General features: G+C 38.2%; 2 protein-coding genes across 2 annotated transcripts in view; one reads left to right on the top strand and one right to left on the bottom strand.

Annotated features, from left to right (window-relative positions):
* The window catches only part of LOC135084438 (serine/threonine-protein kinase MRCK alpha), a 91,468-nt gene extending 90,544 nt beyond the window's left edge, over positions 1–924 (top strand). Inside the window, exons 57-58 of the mRNA XM_063979221.1 lie at positions 394–493; positions 886–924. Coding sequence (XP_063835291.1) covers positions 394–493; positions 886–924 — 139 coding nt within the window. The remainder of the gene's footprint in view (positions 1–393; positions 494–885) is intronic.
* Positions 925–9,523: 8,599 nt separating this feature from the next.
* Positions 9,524–20,991, bottom strand: LOC135084608 (thioredoxin-related transmembrane protein 1-like). The gene is made up of 7 exons (XM_063979377.1): positions 20,822–20,991; positions 18,687–18,854; positions 14,454–14,628; positions 13,010–13,111; positions 11,780–11,899; positions 11,245–11,319; positions 9,524–9,879 (listed from the first exon to the last, which is right to left on the bottom strand). The coding sequence occupies exons 1-7, from the start codon at positions 20,971–20,973 to the stop codon at positions 9,790–9,792; spliced, it is 882 nt and encodes a 293-aa protein (XP_063835447.1). The 5' UTR covers positions 20,974–20,991; the 3' UTR covers positions 9,524–9,789.
* Between the last annotated feature and the right edge of the window lie 2,256 nt (positions 20,992–23,247).

Genomic DNA, 23,247 nt, shown 5'->3' on the forward strand with positions numbered 1-23,247 from the left:
CAATAAAACGAACTTTAACTTTAGTTAGTTAAAGAAAAATACCTATTTACACTACTTACTTTTCGTGGCTTCCTTCAGTAGGCCATCCGACATGATAAGCGAGCGATCCGCGTAGCTCGATGGCTGCCGCAGTATAAACGTATTGCATTATTGCGAGCCACAGTACAGTTGATGTCGCACGGTAAATATTCGCTAAAATTCCACTTTCGTTTGTAATTTTTTTTGGTGTAAAATGCGTTTATAAGTCATAATAGATCACCTAAATAAATATGGCGAGGATTGAAATCAACAGCCTGTAAGTGTATACATTCGTGACCTTGATTGGTTTTATGGATTTACTAGCCTTGACAATAAACCCGAAATACCTCGCTGAGCTAACAATTCCTCCCGCAGGTCAATCGGTGGTGGTTCCGCTGGCAGCGGCTCGCTCCTCGAGCGCTCCATTACGCCGCTCAGTCTCGGCTCCATGAGCTCGCTGCACGACGTACTAAAGGTAATTATTATCATCATCGTCCATCATCATTATCAATCATTTAGTTAGACGCTATTGCAGGAACACGACATTCTAATTTAACAGAGGCAAATGAACGATTTGGTCTACACTTCTTATTTAATTTATTACTATAGCCTTTATACAGTTAAATACCTTGTTTTCATTATTGACGGTCCTAAAATCGATTGCGAAATGAAATTAATTTTTTGTTTTTAAATTTTTCAAGAATTTTAATGATCAATTAATTTAATTTTTCTCGAGTGTATAGTTATACTTTTACCATAAACAGGCGTCAATCTGTTTTATTTATTTATTTAAAAATCTTTATTGCACACACATAATAAATATAGGTACAACAGGCGAGCTTAATGCCATGCGGCATTCTCTTTCAGCTAACCAAAAAGCTAGGCCAAACAGAGAATTTCGAGTAGGCGATCAATCTACAAAGAATAAAGTTTGAAATTTAAAACATGATTCAAAGTAGATTGACGCCTGTGTATGACCTGCATCTAATAATACTGTATGATTTTTGAGAGTAATTTTATCATATTCACTCACCTTACTGTCATGGGACCCTAAGCTGTGACTAATAAAAGATAACTCATCAGATCGCCTAAAACTTATATATAATTTTATTAAGTTTAATTTTATCGTACATCGTCTTTAACTTAGAAACTAGATAGAAAAGAAAATCTATCGTTTGGGGCGCACTGGTAAACTCCCATGGCGTTCAATATTCGAGGTTCAAAACTTAATGCCTTAGGCTGGTTTTAGTGTCACGCGGACTGTCAGTGCGGATCGCTCCGCACAGCCGATCTGTTTGAACTGCTAGGGAGCGAGCGGTTCCTCCGGACCGCATTACTCTAAAGCTAAGCGTCCACTTGTCGGTATCGTACGCAACGGACGCATCGTACAAAACACATCGTATCGGATGTGCGATGCGTACGATGCGGACAGGTGGACGCACTTATATGAGTTTCCATATAAATAATACTACGATCCGTTGCGTGCGATACGTCCGATGCGTACGATACCGACATGTGGACGCTTAGCTTTATACGCTCCCTAGAAGTTCATACAGATTAGCAGTGCGGAGCGGGTCCGCACCGGACGGTCCGCGTGACACTAAAACCAGTCTTAGCATTCCCTTCAAACAATGAACAGAGTGATGCGGCAGGTACAAAAGACACTTAACTTCAGTGATATTCTATTTATTGCGAAGATAATTTACAACCATGTGCACACACTTGAATGGTAGGAAAAAGAGACCAAAGAGAGGGGCCATAGAACATACAACGCTTCTGGGTTGCCAGATATCGTTATTAAATTTTTACCAAACAACATGCTGATCAGTTATCTCTCACCAAACATCACCCCTCTCGCTCGCTCGCACTCACTACCCCCTCTGTCACGTGATTGCGTCAGCTTTGCCCACAGGTGGGCGAGGGCGAGCCGCACTCGGAGGGAAGCAGCTGCGGCGCCTCTCCGCCGCATCCGCTTGACCCCTGATGGTGAGTTATGTTACTACATTTATTTTTATACTTTACTTTTATACGTTTTAAGTTCAGTTTGTCAAACACACCAACTTACTTGACAGTACGGCTGAGTTGCACCACCTAAAGTCCGGTCGCCGTGCACGTAGAATTTCGTCCAATGACCCCAAGCTACCCATCCTTATCGCTCGCGCGTAATTATATTGCTGTCGCGCTCGCACACTCACTGCGGGCGCGCGTCGCACAGTCGCGTCAGCAATATAATTACGCGCGAGCGATAAGGATGGGTAGCTACCCGTCATTGGACAAAATTCTACGTGCTCACGGACCGGGCTTTACATTTATTTGTTTGTTTATTAGCTTTTAGCCTAGGCGCAGACCATCGATTTTTCGTCGGCCAATAGTTTAGTCGGGCAGTTGATCAGTATGCATGTATGGAAGTACGCACATTACGCCGATTCGATTTGGCCGATTCTTCATACAAATTAAAAATATGTTTTGTTTATTTCTCCCTAATTCATTGTTAAAAGTATACACTACATAGTAAAGTTTGTCACGTTACACGCCTCTACGGCTATTTTCATTGCACATAATTGTATAATGCTAGATTTCTGCACAAAAGCCTCATTGACAATATTAGTGAACGTGTCCTAATAATACCTATCTATATTTCAGAAACCAACTCAATTCGTCATGGAATATCGACATGTCCCGTTTTTACGCTTGCTTCTGTTGAGCGACCGCGCTCGACGCCTGCGAGACGCGAAAGCCGACCTTATCGCGACGGCGTAACGCATAATTTATTCACGAATTTGGTTCCTATATATAAATGAAATTATTTGCAATATTTATTATATAAAAACGGAGATATTAACATGACAGATAACACAATACCTTCCAATATATGATAATAAAATAGTTGGATTAGTTAATACCCGATGTGGCTTGTAGGTCAATTAGAAACAGTTTGGGACGTCCCAATGTAATCTCATGCTAACATACGTGTGTATGTGCGTTTGTAAATAATAGAATTGACACGATTTCGGACAGAAATTAACGATATTTTTAAATGACCATTGAAATTAATGGAGATATTATTTATTCAAGATTTTATTTCGTTCGGTGATATAACGAATCGTCAAAACTACTATTTATGAACTGTTTCATAGCCTTCTCGTGTTCATTGAAATCAAACACGATTTGTAAATAACTGAAATGTAGAATATTAATTTTGTAAACACTACAAAATAGTCTCTTTTCCACAGTTTGTCTTCAAAATCCCTAATGCAACCGCGGAGTTCGCATTTGACCAAATGTATTGTAAGTTGATAAACTTAGTGATTTTATATTTTACCACCCGGTATTATTGACGATTTCCAATGACACCGTCAAGGCTATTTGTATATCGTATTTTATATGAATTAACAAATATTATAAATAAATAATAGGTGTAGATTTTATTAACCAAATTGTATTTATTTGCTTCTAAGGCCCTAAGAATACTCTGTACGCCATTTTGTTACCATTCTTGCACCGCCGATTTTATTTAATTTAATCAAACGAAATGGCGTTGTTTTTAGTTTTAGTTTAACATTGACGGCTAGCGTGAACAAATATCACTGCCAACTTACAGGTCTACCTAATAATACGATGAAATCTATGACATAATATTTCGAATAGTTTTTTCGACAACGTATACCTACATTTTATTTTCGTTTGACTAAAATATATCCAAAATATCTCGAATACAAAATCTCGTATGATAATAAAATAGGTTTGCCTTGTAATTTAAGAGTGTTACAAACATGTATTTTCATTTGGAAAATAAAGTTTTTTAAATGAAAATGTATGAAGTAGGAGGATTAGATCGGTTCCATGTTTGCGCTAGATAGTTTAGCTAACAAATAAATTATATAAATAACATGAAATCGCTTCCAGGTTTCTCTAATGCTAAGCTCGTTTTGATGGAAATATTACATAGATTTTTTAATTTCAGAGTATAATAAAGTTGGTCAATTTCATTGAATGGTCGTATTTTTTTAAAAGGGCATAAAAAATTGACTGTTAAATGAGATGAAAAACTACACAAATTAAATGAGGCTACCTTTAATAAGACCGTTTCAATGAAATTAGCAACGTGATTATTTTATAATTACTTTACCAAAATAATTGTCACATTTTTACCTTAAGTGGAGTATGTATATCTGTTAACACAATGTCGCTTGTCACATTTTTACTTTGTTAACGTTTCTGCGGGGCTAACAGTCTCGAGATTTGAGTAATTGTGAATATGTTTTTATAAAAAATAAAAAAAATATCTCAGTAGTCAGTACATAATCATTATCCAAATACAAAAAAAAATTCTTACAGTTCGTAGAATTTTGTCTATGGTTTCGAAGCATAGCCATAGCTAATAGAGCAACCTTTGGTTGATAAAGGGCGAAGTTTGTAATTCTTTTGTACAAACAACAACTCGTGAAATATTTTAAAATACAGATGAATCTATTCTTTTTTTGACGATTATTCACAACTACCACAGGGTCCAAAAGTTTGGAGTTTTATTCACTGATTGATAAAAAGAGATATTTAATCAGAAAATGGGCTCTATTGATATTAATTGTAATATCAAAAAGCCAGCCCACGAATATTGCATTTTGTATCCCGGATACAGAAGCAAAACTATATTTTTTGCATTAATTTCCTCCAGTTTTGGCCCTGTCTCCGAGACTGCCCGATTTAATTTGCGAACCCTTCGACGTTCTTATCTCATTATATTATGTGATTATATATTTAAATTTAAGTCAATGAATAATTAATAATTGTTATTTTTAACAATCTAGTCTTTTTGTTTGTTTATATTATGACCATAATGTATTATTATGATTTTTGTATCTTCGCTGTATGTTGTAAGCGTAATATTAGTTTCGTTTAGATGAACACTGAAATTTTTAGAATAATTGATATTGGATGGTCGTCTGGTGACTAGAACAACATCATTTTTGGTCGAGCAAATTGATTTAAAGCAAAATGTTTGGATATTTATAGCCTTATGATTATAACGAGACTTAAAAGGATACTAGACGTAAAGTTTTGCTCAATCAAAAATGACTTCCATAAATATTTTTTAAACAGTGTAATTAGCAATTTTTTATTTTATTTTTTACGTTTAAAACATCGATTTTATAAGTTATCCAAAGATCTGTCTGTCAGACTTAAAAGATCGTGTGTCGGTAATTTAGTAAAATAATTAGCTTTTTTATATGAAATTGAAATTTAATAAATTTTGTACGAGAACTGAATTTTATAATTATTGCTTTAATTGGCAGAAATTGACTTATTTACGGCTTGGATTGTATGACGCCTAGTTTGATAATTGAATGGCTATTAAAGGAGACGTATTTTCGAAGCATTTGAATTGTGAATCGCGTACAAAATGTATACGATTTTTATGTGAATTAGAATGATTCAAAAATAGGTTCCCAGTTCTTATTGCGTGAAGCGAGTTGAAATTATGTATCTTATTTCGACATATAAAATGTAATCAAAATTTTTGGGTACCAATGTGTATTATGAACGCGAAACACCAAATTTAAAAAAATAAGCTGTTTTAATATTACGTCAAGTTAAAATGGATTTCTCAATGAGTTGTATTTTCCACATATTATTCTCGCGAAACCTGTTATGTATGATATAATGTATGTCACTTACAATGAAATAGTAACTAGCATAATCTATTTTCTAATACCGTTTTATTTTGTATTTTGCAAATTTTAACTCTTCCATTATGTCCACCCATATGTAATGATAGTCAATTGATGAAATTATAAAATATTTACAGTGACTTAAAAATTGGCAATTGTGATTTTGTAACCTAATAAATGTGAAAACGAAAATTTGTTGAATTATGACCCCATACGGGGGGTATTGTTGAACATTGTAATTAATAAAATAAAGGTGAGCGTACAACTGCGGGCGACTTGGATATTTGTGAATTTTTACAAAGATTGCACATTGTCGTTGTTTGCACACTACATTATTCATATCTGTAACGAAAAATATATAACACAGTTTTTTTTTAAATAATACGTACCCTTAAAAGTAGGATTTTGATTTTTTTCCGCAAGATGTTGCCCACGGTTGTACACTAGACTTTATATAATGTAGATTTTGCTAAAATTAATATAAAGAGTTATGCATTTTATAATCGAGAACACATATATTGCGAAAACGTAAGCTTTCCACTATCATTTGTTAATTATTGGACAATATACTAGTAAAGCGAAAGTAGTTATATCTCTATGTACCTCTTAGTCTGTAACGCTCCTGTTTTGCGCTATAGCAAAGTATTGTTCTTCTAATAACCCTCTCAGTATTTACAGAAAAAGCAAGTTTTTAGAGTAATATTTTGCTATAAATAATATAAACTGTATTCAATTTAAGTACGACATTAATCTGAAGTGCTTTTTGAAATAGGTGCCATCAATTTTGATCATTTCTCAGACTTGAAAAGTATGTGTTTATATTGAATGAGTTGGTAAATGTAGCTCTCTAGTTCAGTATACGCACAGCCTATTTCAGCTCTGATGAATCGATCATTCAGGAAAATAAAGTGAAATCCGAAATCGATATATGCGATTTAAGATCGCTTACGCGGGCGTTGAAACTAATCGGTTATCCAATCGTTTGCAGTTTTCACACGTCCGCCATTTACGAACAAAGTTGCGTAGTTTTATTGCAAGAAATAGTATTATAGCCTTCGCGGATATCTTCCTTGTATCTAACGGTTCATACACTATATTATAATTTGTATGTAAATCTAAATTATTGACTAATATTAATTGCAATTACATGAAATTCAATACTTAATTATTTTATGTAAATACCTAAATAAAGAAACATTTGAATGAATCTGTATTGTTTTATTGAAGGATTCCTTTTTAAATAAATAAAACGCAAATGTATAAATACACTTTTATTCAGCAAGTCACTACGGTCAATAGTTAATATAAACGCAACACTTAAAACAATCTTAAGTCTTTGTACAAGGCAATTTTGTATCAACAATATTCACAATCAATGGGAAGCAAAAATTCATCAATAATGTTATAAATAAAAGGCGAATAAACAAAATAATTGCAGAACACAACGATTACATCGATCGGATAAAATTGAGTTGATTTTATCGAACCCAAGTGTACAAAATGTTAGTATTGCACGAATAAAATGGTTCAAAAATAGTATATTTTGCTTCCCGCTGACGCCGCAACCTCGTAGTTAAACATTTACTACACTACATATTTATTAATTGCTGCAGATTGACAAGCCTAAACATGAAGTGACCACAACACAACAATTTGAGTATTTCAACATAAATAAAAAAATCTCGTAAGTACGTATGGAAATTTATTCACTGTCAGTTTGAGCTTTCGGTTACAAAGAGGAATGTGCAGTTATAAAGCGAATCGACCATGACTTCGGCGTCGCTTCTTCGAATTTTTCGTATTATTTCTGTAAGAAAACTTAAAATTATGAAGAGTTAATTTAAATTATAAAATGACGAATAATACTTTTAATTACATAATGGACGATACACCTAAAATTAATTGTAAGATACGCTAGAATTTGGTGCGAGAAACAAAACACTAGTGAACGGTAAATGCTATGAATATACGGTTAGAATGAGATTGTTCCGACGTTCTAGGGGACACGGGTCTTATGACCGTGCGGACCTTTTATATTGCATTATATTTTGAAGGTGCAAGCATGGTGATTCAGAGCCGTGTCCCGTAAAATGCATATTTTGAGCTAGCTCACAAAATAAATGCCAGTCTTACGTCCGTACCTAAATTTTGACACGGTTTTGGACACTGCCACGTGACGAGCTGGATACGACGTGCGCAGACGTCATACGACGTCCTGTCACATTGCATTTGCATCGGTACAGTCGGTGTCAAATAGTTCGTGACACCCAAAGTGGGCAATAAGTTCGCAACACGTCTTTGTTACAATTTGGAATAAGGTTGTGTTGTCAATTTTTTGACCACTTTCGGTGTCTCGCACTATTTGACGCTGACTGTGTGCCACACTCGTTGTCGCACTATTCAGGAGCGTGTTTAGCAAAATTGATAACATATTGGGTTGATATGTTTATCAGATACATAGCATTGGCTAAAAGAAAAGTTACTGGCACAAACTAAATATTTGATGTGACACTTCGAATTAATAAACATATCAAACCAATAATATTACAATACAATCGTTTATAATCCATCATGTCTCTGGTATACATAATGTGTACCAGAGAAATGTAGGTTTATTACATTTGAATTTTTCGATTTTTTTTCATAAGAACTCAATGGGTTCAGCTTTTACATTTCTAGTCCCAGCCCAGTAATATTTGAGACTAAAATTCTTTAGGACAAGTTACAATATTTTTTTGTGTGATTTCGACAAATCGTTTGTGATTTTTTTGTCCTGCAGAACTGATGTTATAGCTGTCGATTTAAATCGGAAATTTTTAAACGACAAGCTGACTAAGATCCTTGTAGACGAACAACTTTTGACGTGTTTTTGGGAAGCAAAGATGAAAAAGTAGGCTTTAAATGTCCAGACCTAAGCTGGCAGAACAGCACTAATGTAGGTGTTTTATTTTAACGTGTAGGCGTTCCCGACAAGGATGTGATATTGACGAAGTTTATTAAAGATCTGAAAAACATTATTACATGATATAATGCTAAGCTATTGTTGTAGGTAAATGGTGTATCAAAACACTAGTATCGAAGGAGTAGCAGATTTTCAATAATTATTGATATTTTCCTACAGTTGAGGATTCCGGTCAATACGGAAACCATTGGGGGAGGCCTATGTTCAGCAATGGACGTCCTATGGCTGAAATGATGAGGATTCCGAGTGAAGCTCGCTTCCTTCAGCCTGATCGAAGATACAGGCTAGGAGTTTCCCAGTGTGGTTAACGTAAAGCTATCGATAACTGTAGCCTTATTCACGTAACAAAACTTCAACGATAACAAATCGTCGAGTTGCGATCCTATCGAGTAATCGTTCTATTGAAATGACCCTTGTGAATACGGATTTAGAACTGTTTTTCAATGGGACTTCTGAACGTCAGCGAGATCTCAACTGTCAAAATACGTGAATAGGCTAGTTTCCTAAAAAAATTTTTTTAGTCCGTCAATTTTAATATAAAAAAATATTGGACACGTATATTTTGAATTGTCAATCAAACAAATAATTACAAAGTTATAGTGCGTTGAAGTTCCGCGCGACGTCACAAAGTGCTGCACTTTTACGCACGCACTTTCGTCACGGGCCTTTTCTTTAGAACTTTGCCACGCTTTATCTCTTTACATTTTCATTAGCTTTAAAAAGTGAAAAATACGTGTCGAGTAGTTTTTGATGGGCTAACTCAGTCTTTCCCAAAGTGGGCGATAACGCCCCCTTGTGGGCGCTGCAGGCTTAAAGGGGGGCGGTAAGAGACCCCGGAAAAAATCGGGGCATTGTGTAGAGGCTTGGTAGGCCATTTGTAATTTCATCTACTTAGGAGGTCTCTTAGACACCGACTGAGCATTTGATTCTTGAAAATTTAATGGGGGCGCTCAAAAGAATTTATTCTCAAAGTGGGCAGTAGACAAAATAAGTTTGGGAACCGCTGGGCCAACTGACGGACTAATTAAAACTTGCTTTTTTACTCAGGAAACATCCCTATTAGGCTACTGGCAACACTAGAAAGCGGTCAACATGGTTGTTCGTGTACAAGGAGTGAGGAGTGAGGAGTGACGCGCGCGCTCAGTCGGCCTTGCGCGCGCGCCGCCGCCGCACCTCGCGCCGCGCGTCGCCCGCCGCCGCGCCCGCGCCCGCCGCTTCGGAACCAGACGACTGGAATGTAGAAAAGTACAAATTAGTGCCCCGATTACGCTATTTTTTAACGTCCATACGCGCTTCTTCTCCAGTTGCGCTCCGTTTTTCATTCCAGCTGAGGTGTAAATTCGGTATCACGGTATAGGTGTACCAGAATCTCATGGCAAATAGGGAAAATAAACTTTGTTGAGAGCAATACTGGGGAAATTGGAATAAACGATCTTGATACTGTTTAATTTTTTACTTTTATGACTAATATTAATGAACATGAAGTACGAATATACATTTTAGGTAGGTATGTGTATGAAGAATGTTGTTATACATCAGGTTTTTAACATAGGAAAATGTCTTGGTAATTAAATAAATCGTCTGTGAGAAAAGAAATGTCTGAGAAATTAATTATTTAAATTACCTACATATTTTCGCGTGGAACTGAAACATAGGCGGTGCCGTTCTTTTTGTATATGGCCAGGTCTGGGATATTTAAAAAAAAGGTTACAAAATTTTACTAAGAAAAAATCTTGAGTGACTCTAGTTGAAAAATTAAAAACTGCTCGATGTAAAAAAAAAATGAACTGGCTGGATCAGCGGTGATTTACTGTTTGTACTCCGAATGACTGTATGAATACACCGATCAAAATGGCGTGAATAGTTATGCGCAACTTTAGGGCCCTGTAACTTATTTATTTGTAGAGATATTTTCATGATTATTTCACAATTATTATTAGTTCTACTTATATTTATTTCAAGTTTATTTCAAAGAAAAAAATTGGAGACTTCTCCATTATTCAATCTTGCTTTATGAAATCTTTTTAAATTTTCTTTACATGGTCATAACATCTGCACCAATTTGTGAGATCTACCTGAAAACCCCGATAAAGCAGCTATTAAGTAAGAATAATATAAAAAAACACAACCCTCCTTCTGACACAGTTGGGTAATAAACTAAATGTATCAAAACATTTCAGTCCAACTTACTGTCAACTCGACGACGCGCTTTAGAATCAAAGATCGACTTTGAATTATGCCTTATTTTACAATTCACATTGAAAACAATATGCCTTGCTTGAACTTTTTCGACTTTTTCACAAAAATAACAAATAGTCAAGAAGAGATTACAAAATTTTTGCAGCGGCTGACAGATTTCATAATTTTCTTTGACAGGTGACAATTAAACCATAGACAATTGCCATATGAAAAACACACTTTTCCAATATTTTTGTTTGCCATGAGATTCTGGTACACCTATAATGGACGTACCTTCCTAGTATTTTCATTGTCACATGAGATATTTAGCTTTACGTTTACGTCTATGCTTTGTTTCAACTAGCTGTAAAAACGACACCGCGATACGGATTTGTGAGTCTAAAAAAATATACTTACGTCGCTCGGGGAGTTCTTCTCGGCGTCACTGTTGGCGTTATCGGCGTCATCCACTATATCGTCGTTCAGAAGTTCCTGCAATTATAAATAATATATGATGATGATCCATCCGACCGATTTCAGCCATGGCGACCACTCCGACTCCTAGTTGTCTATTTATAAAATAATAATTTATATGAGTTTCATGGACGCTATATAGCAACTAAATAAAGAATGAACAGTATCCACTTGGTACAATTTCAGCTCAATTTACAGGCTAATCGGACAAATTTTGTCACATATGGAAGAATCAATAATTTTAAATCTACCTTTTCCGTAAATGTACCTTTTCATTTTGGTGTGGGAATTAGTTTTTTTTTCAGATTCAGTAACTGTACAGTACAGCAAATCAAGTCAAAAACTCAAATATTTTATTTGTTCAAAAACGGACACAACTTTACGTCGAAAATGTTGGAGTGGTGTAGATCTCCTCATTTCTAATTGACCACGTAGGGAAACTCCATATCTTGGTGTTTCATCTGTTTATGTATCCTACCTGGTCGTCGGGCTTCTTGCCCTGGTCGCCCTTGGCCAGGCGGTCGAGCTCGGCGCGCGTCACCAGCACTTTGTCGGAGCGTCTGACTGGATATAGCAGGTCGATCACGCACACCAACACCTGGGTAAGGGAAAATTATATTAAAAACTTGAAAATAGCCTGAAGGTATCTTGTAAGGAAGGCCCTTCGAGTATCAATAAGAAGGACAGATGCAAAATTTCAAATGTCAAGTACTTTTTCAATGGCCGCCGATAATGTAAACGAGATAACGCGACAAAAAATCGCTTGTTCCCAACAAGTGATATTGTTTCTTTCGCATTAACGAAATCTCTTTATCCTGTTTTAAAATTAAGGAGTGACCCGTTGGGAAATAATCGTAATGAAAGAAGTCTTAACAAGTAACAGTGCAGCCAGTAGCAGTGTGACTTGACGGGACAAAACATTGTAAAGAGATGTCCCATCGAGTAATGGTGTGACTGGATGAGAACAAGCGCAAAAAATAATGTAAAAACATAAGAAAACAACTCCAAGATTTAAAAGCGGACCTTTCTGCAACCTTCATACGGTCACCTGCCCACCTTAAAGGACCTCCACGTAATGCAAGCCAGTACGTGGTAAAGGTGTATGAGTCAAACCGATTTCAAACTGGTCGCGTCATGTGTGGTCTCTCAACGGAATCTATGGCAGAAACTTAGATGCAACTCAAAAGCAGGGTTCGAAAATATCCGATATTTATTATAAATATCAAAATATCGGATATTTATGATATATATCCGATATAAAATATATCAACTTTGATATATATCAAATTTGTATGAAAGCTATACTATTATTTTATTGTATTATTTATGAATACCATTGCATATGTGTTACATAAACATGTTTTTAATGTTTTTAAAACTTACAATCAGACAAATAAAGCAAAAACATAAAATCTTCTTGTAAATACGGCAAAATCAACTAAAAAACAAAAATCTTATGTGAAAAAGTACAAATATAGTTACAAATTTTAAAAATTGATATATATCATCAAAACAGGCTGGATATATATCGGATATATATCGGATATATATCCGATATATATCAAGATATATATCCCTTGATATATATCCTCGAACCCTGCTCAAAAGTAACTTGAAGTTGCAGTTTCGTTGCAATTGCGTTTCACCGTGTGTTCTGGGCCAGTGGGCCTAACTAAAATGTATACATGTATTATGTTTATGTCCTCACCAGTCCGAGCAGCGCGCCGATGAAGATGGTGGCGATGGCGAAGATCAGGTACGAGCCCCACGTGGGCAGCCCGTACGTCTCCATCAAAGTATTGTGCACGCTCTACAAGGGATAGATACATAATCGTTACAAAAGAATATAAAAAAATTCATCATTTCAATTTCTCCGGGGCCGGGAACCGAACCCGGGACCTCTCGGCATAGTAGTCCGTTCCGAACCACTACACCAAACGGCCGGCAATAACGCCTAATATTTCCAAATCGCGGCGGGGCACATAGCTTGTAGAGACGATGGCCGTTGGGGCAGAAAAGTTCTCGAGTGGCGACCACGGGCTGGAGGACGAAGCGTGGGCAGGCCTCCTACTCGGACCGACAATCTGGTGAAGGTCGCGGTAAGAGCCTTGATGCGGGCAGCGCAGGACCATTCATTGTGGAAAACCTTGGGAGAGGCCTTTGTCCAGCAGTGGACGTCATTTGGCTGAAACGAACGATTTCGAAATCATAAGCGGCTGCTTCCAGCCGGGGATAGGCTCTGTCTGTTTCCACCGCTGTTCTAAATAATCCTTAGATGCTTCTACGGACAAGTCTCAAGCTACTTCTCAGAGCCTCGATGATGAAACGAGGCAAATAAAGTCAGTGCACTCTTATCACAAAAGCTTTAAGATTTGATGTTCCAAGACGGCGTATTTGATGTTTCTTCCATCTGTTACTAGCGCTGAAATTGTTTTTGAATGCTTCGTTAGACAAGTGTTAAGCTACTCACCCTCAAAGCCTGGCTGAGTTCTTTAAGCTTAGGATTAGGTGCTTCCAAGATGATCTATTTCTTGCTTAGACAAGTCTTAAGTCACTCACCCTAAGAACCTGGCTGGGCTGAAATAGCTTCTCTCTGCTTCCATTACTGCTGCCTAAGAGTAGGCGCACACCGTTGATTTTTAGTTGGCTGATAGTTGTGCCCGATTTTAAATTGTATGAAGAATCGGCCAAATCGAATCGGCGTAGTGTGCGCACTCCCATACATGCCCATACTGATCAACTGCCCGACTAAACTATCGGCCGACGAAAAAACGGTGTGCGCCTACTCTAAGGTTTCTTTAAAACCTGTCTCAAGTCACTCACCCTTAAAGCCTGACTGAGTTTAAAGAACTCAGCCACCAGCGTCATCTGCAGCGAGTTAGGCGCCTTCCAGCCGGGGATTGGTTCCGTCTGCTTCCATCGCTGTTGCCTCAATAATCCTTAGATGCTTCTATGGAGCAATCATCGAGCTACTCACCCTTACAAGTCAGGCTGAGTTTAAAGAAACAAGGCAAGCAATATCCATGTACTCTTTGTCATAAGAGTCTTAAGTTTTGGTGTCCCAAGACGATCTATTTGTTGCTTCTACGGACAAGTTCTGCTGCGAAAGGTGCTACATAAACATTTATGTTTTAATCAAAAAAGTCTCTTACCCTCAAAGCTTGGCTCAGTTTAAAGAACTCAGCCACCAGGGTCATCTGCAGCGAGTTAGGCGCCTTCCAGCCGGGGATTGGTTCGGTTTGTTTCCACCGCTGCTGCTGCACGAAGCCGAGCATTGAATCCGCGTCGCGCGGGCCTTTGTACTGGCGGAACTCGCCGTCTTTTACGCTGGGGAAGAACAAGAGATTAATGTTAGAATTAATAGATAGTGTTAATAGGGCTAAGAATTAGGCCCAGAACAGACAATGAAACGCAATTGCAACGTAACTGCAACTGCTAGTTACTTTTGAGTTGCATCAAGTTTCTGCCATAGCGTCCGTTGAGAGATCACGCATGACGCAACCAGTTTGAAACTTGCAGTTTCAGTTTCGTTCATCAGAATGATCAGAAAGTTGCAGTTGCATTTCACCATTTGTTCTGGGCCTTCGTCATAATTTAGTCAGGCAGGATTCATGATGATAAATAAATATTACCACCAGGCACTGAGCCTTGCTGAATAAACTTATTTCATTTTTAGTTTCATCATTTAAGCCATAATAGGACATCCATTGCTGAACATAAACCTTCCTCAATGATAAAGAGAATGGAGGGTTGGGAGTAGCTGGCTTCTTACCACCTTTATGATGTTATCTACACACCTTGGTGGTGGACATACCCTGCTGCTCTATCAGGTACGTGGATTACTTGACTTCTCGCAAATAATATCTTTAGCAATGATGAAATCTTCGTCCTGTTTTATTAAGTTACTCTTTTTAAATTAATTCTTTGCCTTGCTCATTTGAAAACATTTCTTCTTGTCTCTGCTTTACTTAGGCTGAGTTGCACCCCCAAACTTTAACGGTAACTATGACGATAACTGTGCTTTTTGTATGGAGTTTACAGATTTTTGACGTATGTCAAAGTTAAAGTAAGATGGTGCAACTCAGCCTAAAATAAGTCCACTCACTGGAAGATCGTAGGCAGCGCGGTGACCACGAATCTCCCAACTCAGCCCCGGCAACTTAGTGATGTCTCCAGCCTAGCTCTGTTAGTCTTTTTAAGTAACCTCTCTTAGTCTTTTTAAGTACCTCTTCTTGCTTGAAAACCTAGTCTTATTAGCTAGAAGATAGTAAGCCTACTCACTGGAAGATCGTAGGCAGCGCGGTGACCACGAATCTCCCAACTCAGCCCCGGCAACTTAGTGATGTCTCCAGCCTAGCTCTGTTAGTCTTTTTAAGTAACCTCTCTTAGTCTTTTTAAGTACCTCTTCTTGCTTGAAAACCTAGTCTTATTAGCTAGAAGATAGTAAGCCTACTCACTGGAAGATCGTAGGCAGCGCGGTGACCACGAATCTCCCAACTCAGCCCCGGCAACTTAGTGATGTCTCCAGCCTAGCTCTGTTAGTCTTTTTAAGTAACCTCTCTTAGTCTTTTTAAGTACCTCTTCTTGCTTGAAAACCTAGTCTTATTAGCTAGAAGATAGTAAGCCTACTCACTGGAAGATCGTAGGCAGCGCGGTGACCACGAATCTCCCAACTCAGCCCCGGCAACTTAGTGATGTCTCCAGCCTAGCTCTGTTAGTCTTTTTAAGTAACCTCTCTTAGTCTTTTTAAGTACCTCTTCTTGCTTGAAAACCTAGTCTTATTAGAATAAAAATAAAATAAAAAAATAAAAAATGTATTTATTGCCTTCGAACCATTAGACATAGGTAGGTACAGGTAGTTAGACTTACAACTAATAAGTACACTGAAGGCAATTGGACCTGGCTCAGTATACGTTGTAAGGACAGATCCTTGCAACACTGGTTTTCAGCCATGCCCAATTCTCTAGGATGTTGAGCGAGAATAAAGTTATGAGGGCTTAAGAAATAATTATAAACTTTGAAACAATTATAAACTTTAAAGGAAAAAAAAAATGTTTGCAATCTAAATTTACTATTTATACATAAGCATACCTATAAGAAAACGAAAATGTACGCCTTCTGTGCCATTACCCAATACACTATAACCGTGTGTGTGTGTGTTTGTGTGTGTGGGTGTCTGTGTGTTTGTGTGTGTGTGTGTGTGTGTGTGTGTAGTGTGTAGACTATTTGAAAAAATCCTTAAGGGGCAATAATTTGGAATATCCACTAATTAAGCTCTCTGCTGCCAATTGTCTTTCTTTTAGAGCCACTTTGTATTTCATTTTAAAGGTAGCAATACTCATTTTTACTTTCATAGGCGGCGGTAAGTCATTCCATATATTAGCAGCAGCGAACTTAAAAGAGCCACGAAATCGAGAAGAACAATGTTGAGGTATTTTTAATCTATTTTGAATAGCTGTTCGAAGACTTCTTAGTGCACTGTCTTTTACCCAGTGAAGTTTTTCGTACAGATATTCAGGCTTTTTGTTCCATATTGTCCTGTGGACCATGCAGGCAAACTGCAGTTCCCTACGAGCCTTCATATTTAGTATCCCTTTACTGTTTAGGTATGGGGTTATATGCTCCCTTCGAGGTACATCAAAACAAAACCGTATACAAGCGTTTTGTACCCTTTGAATATCTTTTTCAGTGCTGACATTTAGTTTGGGACCAATTACTGAGCCGCAATAGTTAAAAGGGGAGAGCACGAGTAAGTCAGTGAGCATTAAGCGCAGCTCTTCTTTTAGAAATGGTCTTATTTTATAAAGAGTCTTGAGTTTAAAGAAGGCATTCCTGATTTTTCCGTTTACGTGTTCATGTCCGGCGCTATTTTATCAAAATTTCACTGTAAGTTTGATGAATTGTTTCCTGCCTACACTTGTGAGACGAATTTGAAGCACTATGTTCCCGGATATATCACTATTGACACTAATAAGTACTTTAAACTATGTAAATAAAATATTTTCACTCAGATCATTGTTTACTTGCGCGCAGCAGCGCCTTCTCCTTAGCTAGAAGATAGTAAGCCTACTCACTGGAAGATCGTAGGCAGCGCGGTGACCACGAATCTCCCGCTCAGCCCCGGCGACTTGGTGACGTCGACCGCAGCCGCACGCATTCCCAGCTCTTTGCGCGTCGCCTGCGCCGATAGTTCGCGCCACGCCGGCGCGAGCGCATTGCACGCCGGGCACCAGGGGGCGTGGCCTTAACAAACCTACTTACTAACGGGTTCATTTCCACCTCTCGCTCTCGCCGCTGCAACTCCTGTGTGGCCAGGATCTACAGCTTAACTGCCTCTATAAACCTACTTACTGAACGATGGTAGGTAACTCTGTGCCCACTACATAATACCTTCCATCATTTCAGCCACGAGATGTCCACTGCTAAACAAAGGTTTTCTCCAATGATTTCCAGATTGTAGATAAAAAGCGGCCTACCTGCATTCAACAGGTTCCTGCAAGCTTAAAAAGGACCAGAACACTTTTTGGTTCGACGTTCCACGTTGCGTTAGCTGGTACGTGGTGGATTTAGCAACTTTTAGGTAGCCAACCTTTAGCAATCGTCAAACAATAATTTTTCTAAGTATCTCTTTACTCACTGGAAGATCGTAGGCAGCGCGGTGACCACGAATCTCCCGCTCAACCCCGGCGACTTGGTGACGTCTCCAGCTTAGCTCTGTTAGTCCTTTTAAGTACCTCTTTTTATTAAGATTTTGGCCTTGCTTAATAAAGCTACTCCCATTAGCTCCTAGAGGGTAATAAGTCAGTAAGTCTACTCACTGGAAGATCGTAGGCAGCGCGGTGACCACGAATCTCCCGCTCAGCCCCGGCGACTTGGTGACGTCGACCGCAGCCGCACGCACGCCCAGCTCTTTGCGCGTCGCCTGCGCGGATAGCGAGCGCATTGCACATAGGGCACCAGGGGGCGTGGCCTTAACAAACGGGTACCTACTTACTAACGGGTTTATTTCCACCTCTCGCTCTCGCCGCTGCAACTCCTGTGTGGCCAGGATCTACAGCTTGACCGCCTACAACAACCTACTTACTATAAGACGATGGTACGTAACAGGGTGACCACGAGAAAATTTTTCATCATTTTAGCCATGGGATGTTCTCTGCTGAACATAATGCCTTCCCCAATGATTTCCAGATTATAAATAAATAAATTTCCAGATAAGCTTCCCGAAATCATCTGTCTACCTTGATGGTGGATGTCCCACGCTCCTACTTGATTTACAACCTTTAGCAATCAAGAAACCAGCTTCATTTGTTTTTAGTCTCCTCTTTATTGAATTTGACTATTTGTCATGCTTAATAAATAGACCTATTCATTAGAAGTCCACTCACTGGAATATCGTAGGCAGCGCAGTGACCACGAATCTCCCGCTCAACCCCGGCGACTTGGTGACGTCGACCGCAGCCGCACGCATTCCCAGCTCTTTGCGCGTCGCCTGCGCCGATAGTTCACGCCACGCCGGCGCGAGCGCATTGCACGCCGGGCACCAGGGGGCGTAGCTGTGGAATATAAGTATTACTTAGTAAAGGGCTCAGTCTTATTTGAAATAGCCTAAAAAATCAATTTACTACACATACAAATTATACTGTATAAGATTGTTAACAATCATTATGATGCCATGGATTTATTGAGCCATTTATCACTTAAGACGAGCGGAAGTAAGAGAAGGTTGAAATTATTCTGTATTCCTGTTTGCAGCAACAATGTAGCATATAATAACCCTCTGTTTCGAATGTGCAGATTATATAATGATAATGCCACCAATTTAGATATATATTTTCAAAATTTTTACTCATTTAAAAATTCAATTGAATTATGCATTAAGTAAGTAAACGTAGCCACTGATATTTAACCTGTTCAAGCTCCATATCTTAATTATTCTTATATAAATGTTGTGTGCAACATTCATAGGAATATAATTTAAATGTGAAACCTAGTTAAGTTATCATTGTAATTTTATTGAATTGTATTCTGTGGTTGTGCCTTTAAATAAATAAATAAATAAATAAATAAATCAGTAGGGCCGTGTTTTGGAATGGAATACGGCCACTCTCACTCTGTAAATGTAGTGAGCCTTAGGACCTCCCTCACGACGTAAGGGTGACGGTGGGGGAGGTCGGTCCGCCCAGGGTGCCAACTCATGCTACGCCGCCACTGCCCCCGTCTGCTCTCAAAGAAAACCTTTTTCAAGATGAAAAGGGCCCCGTTGATCCTGAAGTGCCCCCCTAGTAGGTTAAAGACGGCCCTGGTTAAAAGCTATCCGACGATTGAAAAATCAGCCCTAAATCAGCTGGTCCCAGCATAATGATCTAGTCATCATTTCATTTATTTCTTAAGTTAGGGAATGATTCACTAGTGACTAGAATATTGTTTGCATTAGTCAATAATGTAACGCATCATCTTATTTTCACGATTATCTGTGTTTATGGCATTGTCTGTATGATGTCATAGATTAAATTAGTTGGTATCATATCCTGAAACCTTCTAAGGAAACACAACTGTTCTTGATGTAGAGAATCAAATGAGGGAGTCATTTACATATTTGATTCCCAGAAACAAACCTACTAACTTGGATGATTAAAATGAAATAAAAAGTTATGATCGTTTATATTGACCTTGTGAAAATATTATACAATTTTATACATATAAACACTAGAAAAGTACAGAGAATGTAGTATAAATTTGTGTGAAAATAATCAAAGTTTATGTGAGTGAAGTTTTGGGTATAAGGTAGTTCAGCTATGTTGGACTATCAGGTATCCGCATACATTATGGAAGCAATGAAGTATTGAGCGTCATGGCCATTCCTAAAATATAAAAATAGATCACTATTTATCAATGTTTACAAACCATTTAACATCTACCAGAGTTGCCTCTAACTATTGGTAATTGATTCCAAGGAAAGGTCATGTCATATTTTTGATGATTGTTATTCAAATAAATGGTTTGTTAAATTGTAAACTGTAATCTTATTAAAGAACTTGTGTAATAAGAAAACCTCTGTGCATAAGTTTATTAACAACAACTTAATAATGTTTTCTGCACCAATTCATAGAAACTTGTAACAGCAACAACAATAATACTCTAGCTAGATGTGAAACGATCTAATTAGAATTAATTTTCATTAAAATTGGATCCTTTTGTTGCCCTGTGTCACATGAAAAGCATCCAGTTATGGAGACAATAGTAAAAAAGTATGCGTCACGGTTTTCGAAACGGTTCTTCGGTCGGACCCTAGCTAGGCACGACCTTGTCGTGGTTTATTGAACCCGATGTGGGATGCTTGATTTTCACACCAATACCACCACCATTTATGCCAAAAACCATGCTAGATATCCATAAAAATAGTCCACCCTGGGCGTAGGTGGCTAAAAATAAGCTCTAAACAAACTAATTACATCGAAAACCGCAGCAAAACTTACATGACACGTTTTTACAACGAAACCGGTGGTGAAAAAATACTCACAATTCCACCATCCATTCTCCTTCAAGGATGTCCCTCCAATTATCTTCATCTAGCTCACGATTTGCACATACTGAACTGGTTAGAAAACATAAAATAACAGAGAAACAAAGGGAAAAATGTAAAAATTTCGGTGCCGTGTGTACGCGCGCCATGTTTGATTATGTTGTAATGTTGCCAGAAGTAAAGACTGAAAATGTACCAAATAAAACGTAAATTTTTTACTAAAATATTATTTGAAAGAAAAATAATAATAATAATAAATACTCTTTATTGTACACCACATAAAAAGAAATAGAAAGAAAAGGAACACATAAGGTACAATTAGGCGGTCTTATCGCTATGAAGCGATCTCTTCCAGACAACCTATAGAGAGGACAGTTACTTAAAACAAATGAAGGGGAAGGCGGTGTCGACACTAATGAAATAAATAATAATAAACACAAGTGTAAAATTTAACCAAAAATAATACATACAGATAATACATAAAATATATTAATATATATGTTACGGTCAAAGTGATAAATGTGAAAATTATGAATAATCGCCGGTTATTATGAATAATTACCGCATGACTTGGTAAATGTGATTAATATGAGGTCATTTATGTGTGTATAAAACTAAATAGGCGGCTTAGGGGTGGCCCAAGGGCCACTCCCGCCGCACCTTAACCTATTTTTCACATTAAATCAAAACATTATGTTATAAGCATTGTGGGATATGATGCTCAACCACAATAAGGAAGCTAGATGTTAGTGCTTCCTTCCGAGCGGGTGTTATGCTCGGGGACCAAGGTCCAATTTACACCATCTTGGTTTGTCTATATATACTTGGCAGGTTATAAAACTCCGTCACCGCGATGCAGGTTTGTATGAGAGGCGGAGTGTGCCATAGTGTAGTAGTGACAGCGCCATCTGTAGGTACACAGTTTGTAGTGGCGTATCGTCGGTGTCGCCACACCACTCCCCCCGGAAGAACCGGAGGTGGATGACGTCAGGATGAGCTCAGCAGTCTGTGCGTGATGAGCTTACAAGTGCCAGTGTGCTCAAGTCTGCGGTGAGTCGAGACGAGCAGGTTGCGGTGCTCTATCCACGGTGAGTCGGGATAGTGAGCGGAGGCGTCTTCGATGGTCGGGCGTGGAGCTGGGCCAGAGCTGTACCCGTGACCAGTGAAGTGACGGTTGCTTGCTGCCGAGGAACCAGGAAGGTCGGTTGCGATCTGCGATGGTCCCTGAAGGCTGGATGCTGGCTTGTTGAAGACTGGAGCTGATGACGGAGTGGCGGAGATGGTGAGGATGGCGGAGGCTGATGCCGAAGATGGTGGTGATGGAGGTTGCGTCTCACATCACGTCGGGGTCACCAATGTGGGATATGATGCTCAACCACAATAAGGAAGCTAGATGTTAGTGCTTCCTTCCGAGCGGGTGTTATGCTCGGGGACCAAGGTCCAATTTACACCATCTTGGTTTGTCTATATATACTTGGCAGGTTATAAAACTCCGTCACCGCGATGCAGGTTTGTATGAGAGGCGGAGTGTGCCATAGTGTAGTAGTGACAGCGCCATCTGTAGGTACACAGTTTGTAGTGGCGTATCGTCGGTGTCGCCACAGCATCATGGAAAAGTAATATTATGCAAGAAACATTCCAAACTCATTATGCCAAATTATATTAATATATGATATCAAAACGTTCAAAAGTTTGGCTGTACACGAGCACGTACACAAGATGTTGTTCTCCTTTATGAAATTTGTTAGTACTAAGGTTGAATTATTAAATAATCACTGTTAAATGTGATTAATTTATCACTTTTACCGCGACTGTCGGTAATTATTCATAATAACCGGTTATTATTAATAATTTTCAATTTATCACATTAACCGTAACATATACATACATATATAGCATATAATATATACATACACATACAATTCTTGATACGAACCAAAGATAGAACTAGATAGCCAACAGAAAATAGATAGGAATTTTAAGAAGCTAAAAGGAATAGAGATTAAAATAAAATAAATGAAAGACAACATAAAGTAAAAACAAGTTTTACAAAACTAAAAGTGTTAAAAACTTAAAACCCAGTTCTTTCACAAACAACAAAGCAATAAACAACAAACAAATCAAATTGTTTCATAATTAACGTTTTTTAGTTTTTGAAACCTTGCAAAATCTCTCTTTTTTTTTAAAGATTATTAGCAATTTGTATTGCACAAATTATTAATAGTCCCGTTGGCCTCTCTTGTTAAGCTAAATAAGCTTGTGCTACGAGTGGGCTCACCACAATAGTCGAGCGGCGCGGGTGGGATTCGAACCGGCGTTCCTTCGGATCTCGAGTCGGCCAGTCCAACCACTTCACCGTTGGGCTATTGTGGCTATAAAATCATTGAATTAGCTTCTCAGTTAGATTGGGGTATTCTTTGTAA

The sequence above is a fragment of the Ostrinia nubilalis genome, chromosome 26, assembly GCF_963855985.1.
Source record: "Ostrinia nubilalis chromosome 26, ilOstNubi1.1, whole genome shotgun sequence".
Classification (NCBI taxonomy): domain Eukaryota; kingdom Metazoa; phylum Arthropoda; class Insecta; order Lepidoptera; family Crambidae; genus Ostrinia; species Ostrinia nubilalis.

Bases quoted from the DNA above. Each gene is read 5' to 3' on its own strand.
- LOC135084608 (XM_063979377.1), bottom strand. From the start codon at position 20,973: ATGGCGCGCGTACACACGGCACCGAAATTTTTACATTTTTCCCTTTGT. The intron at 18,855-20,821 runs GTGAGTATTTTT...TATATTCCACAG, and splicing joins GGAGAATGGATGGTGGAATT to CTACGCCCCCTGGTGCCCGG. The intron at 11,320-11,779 runs GTAGGATACATA...TTATAATTGCAG, and splicing joins GCAAGAAGCCCGACGACCAG to GAACTTCTGAACGACGATAT.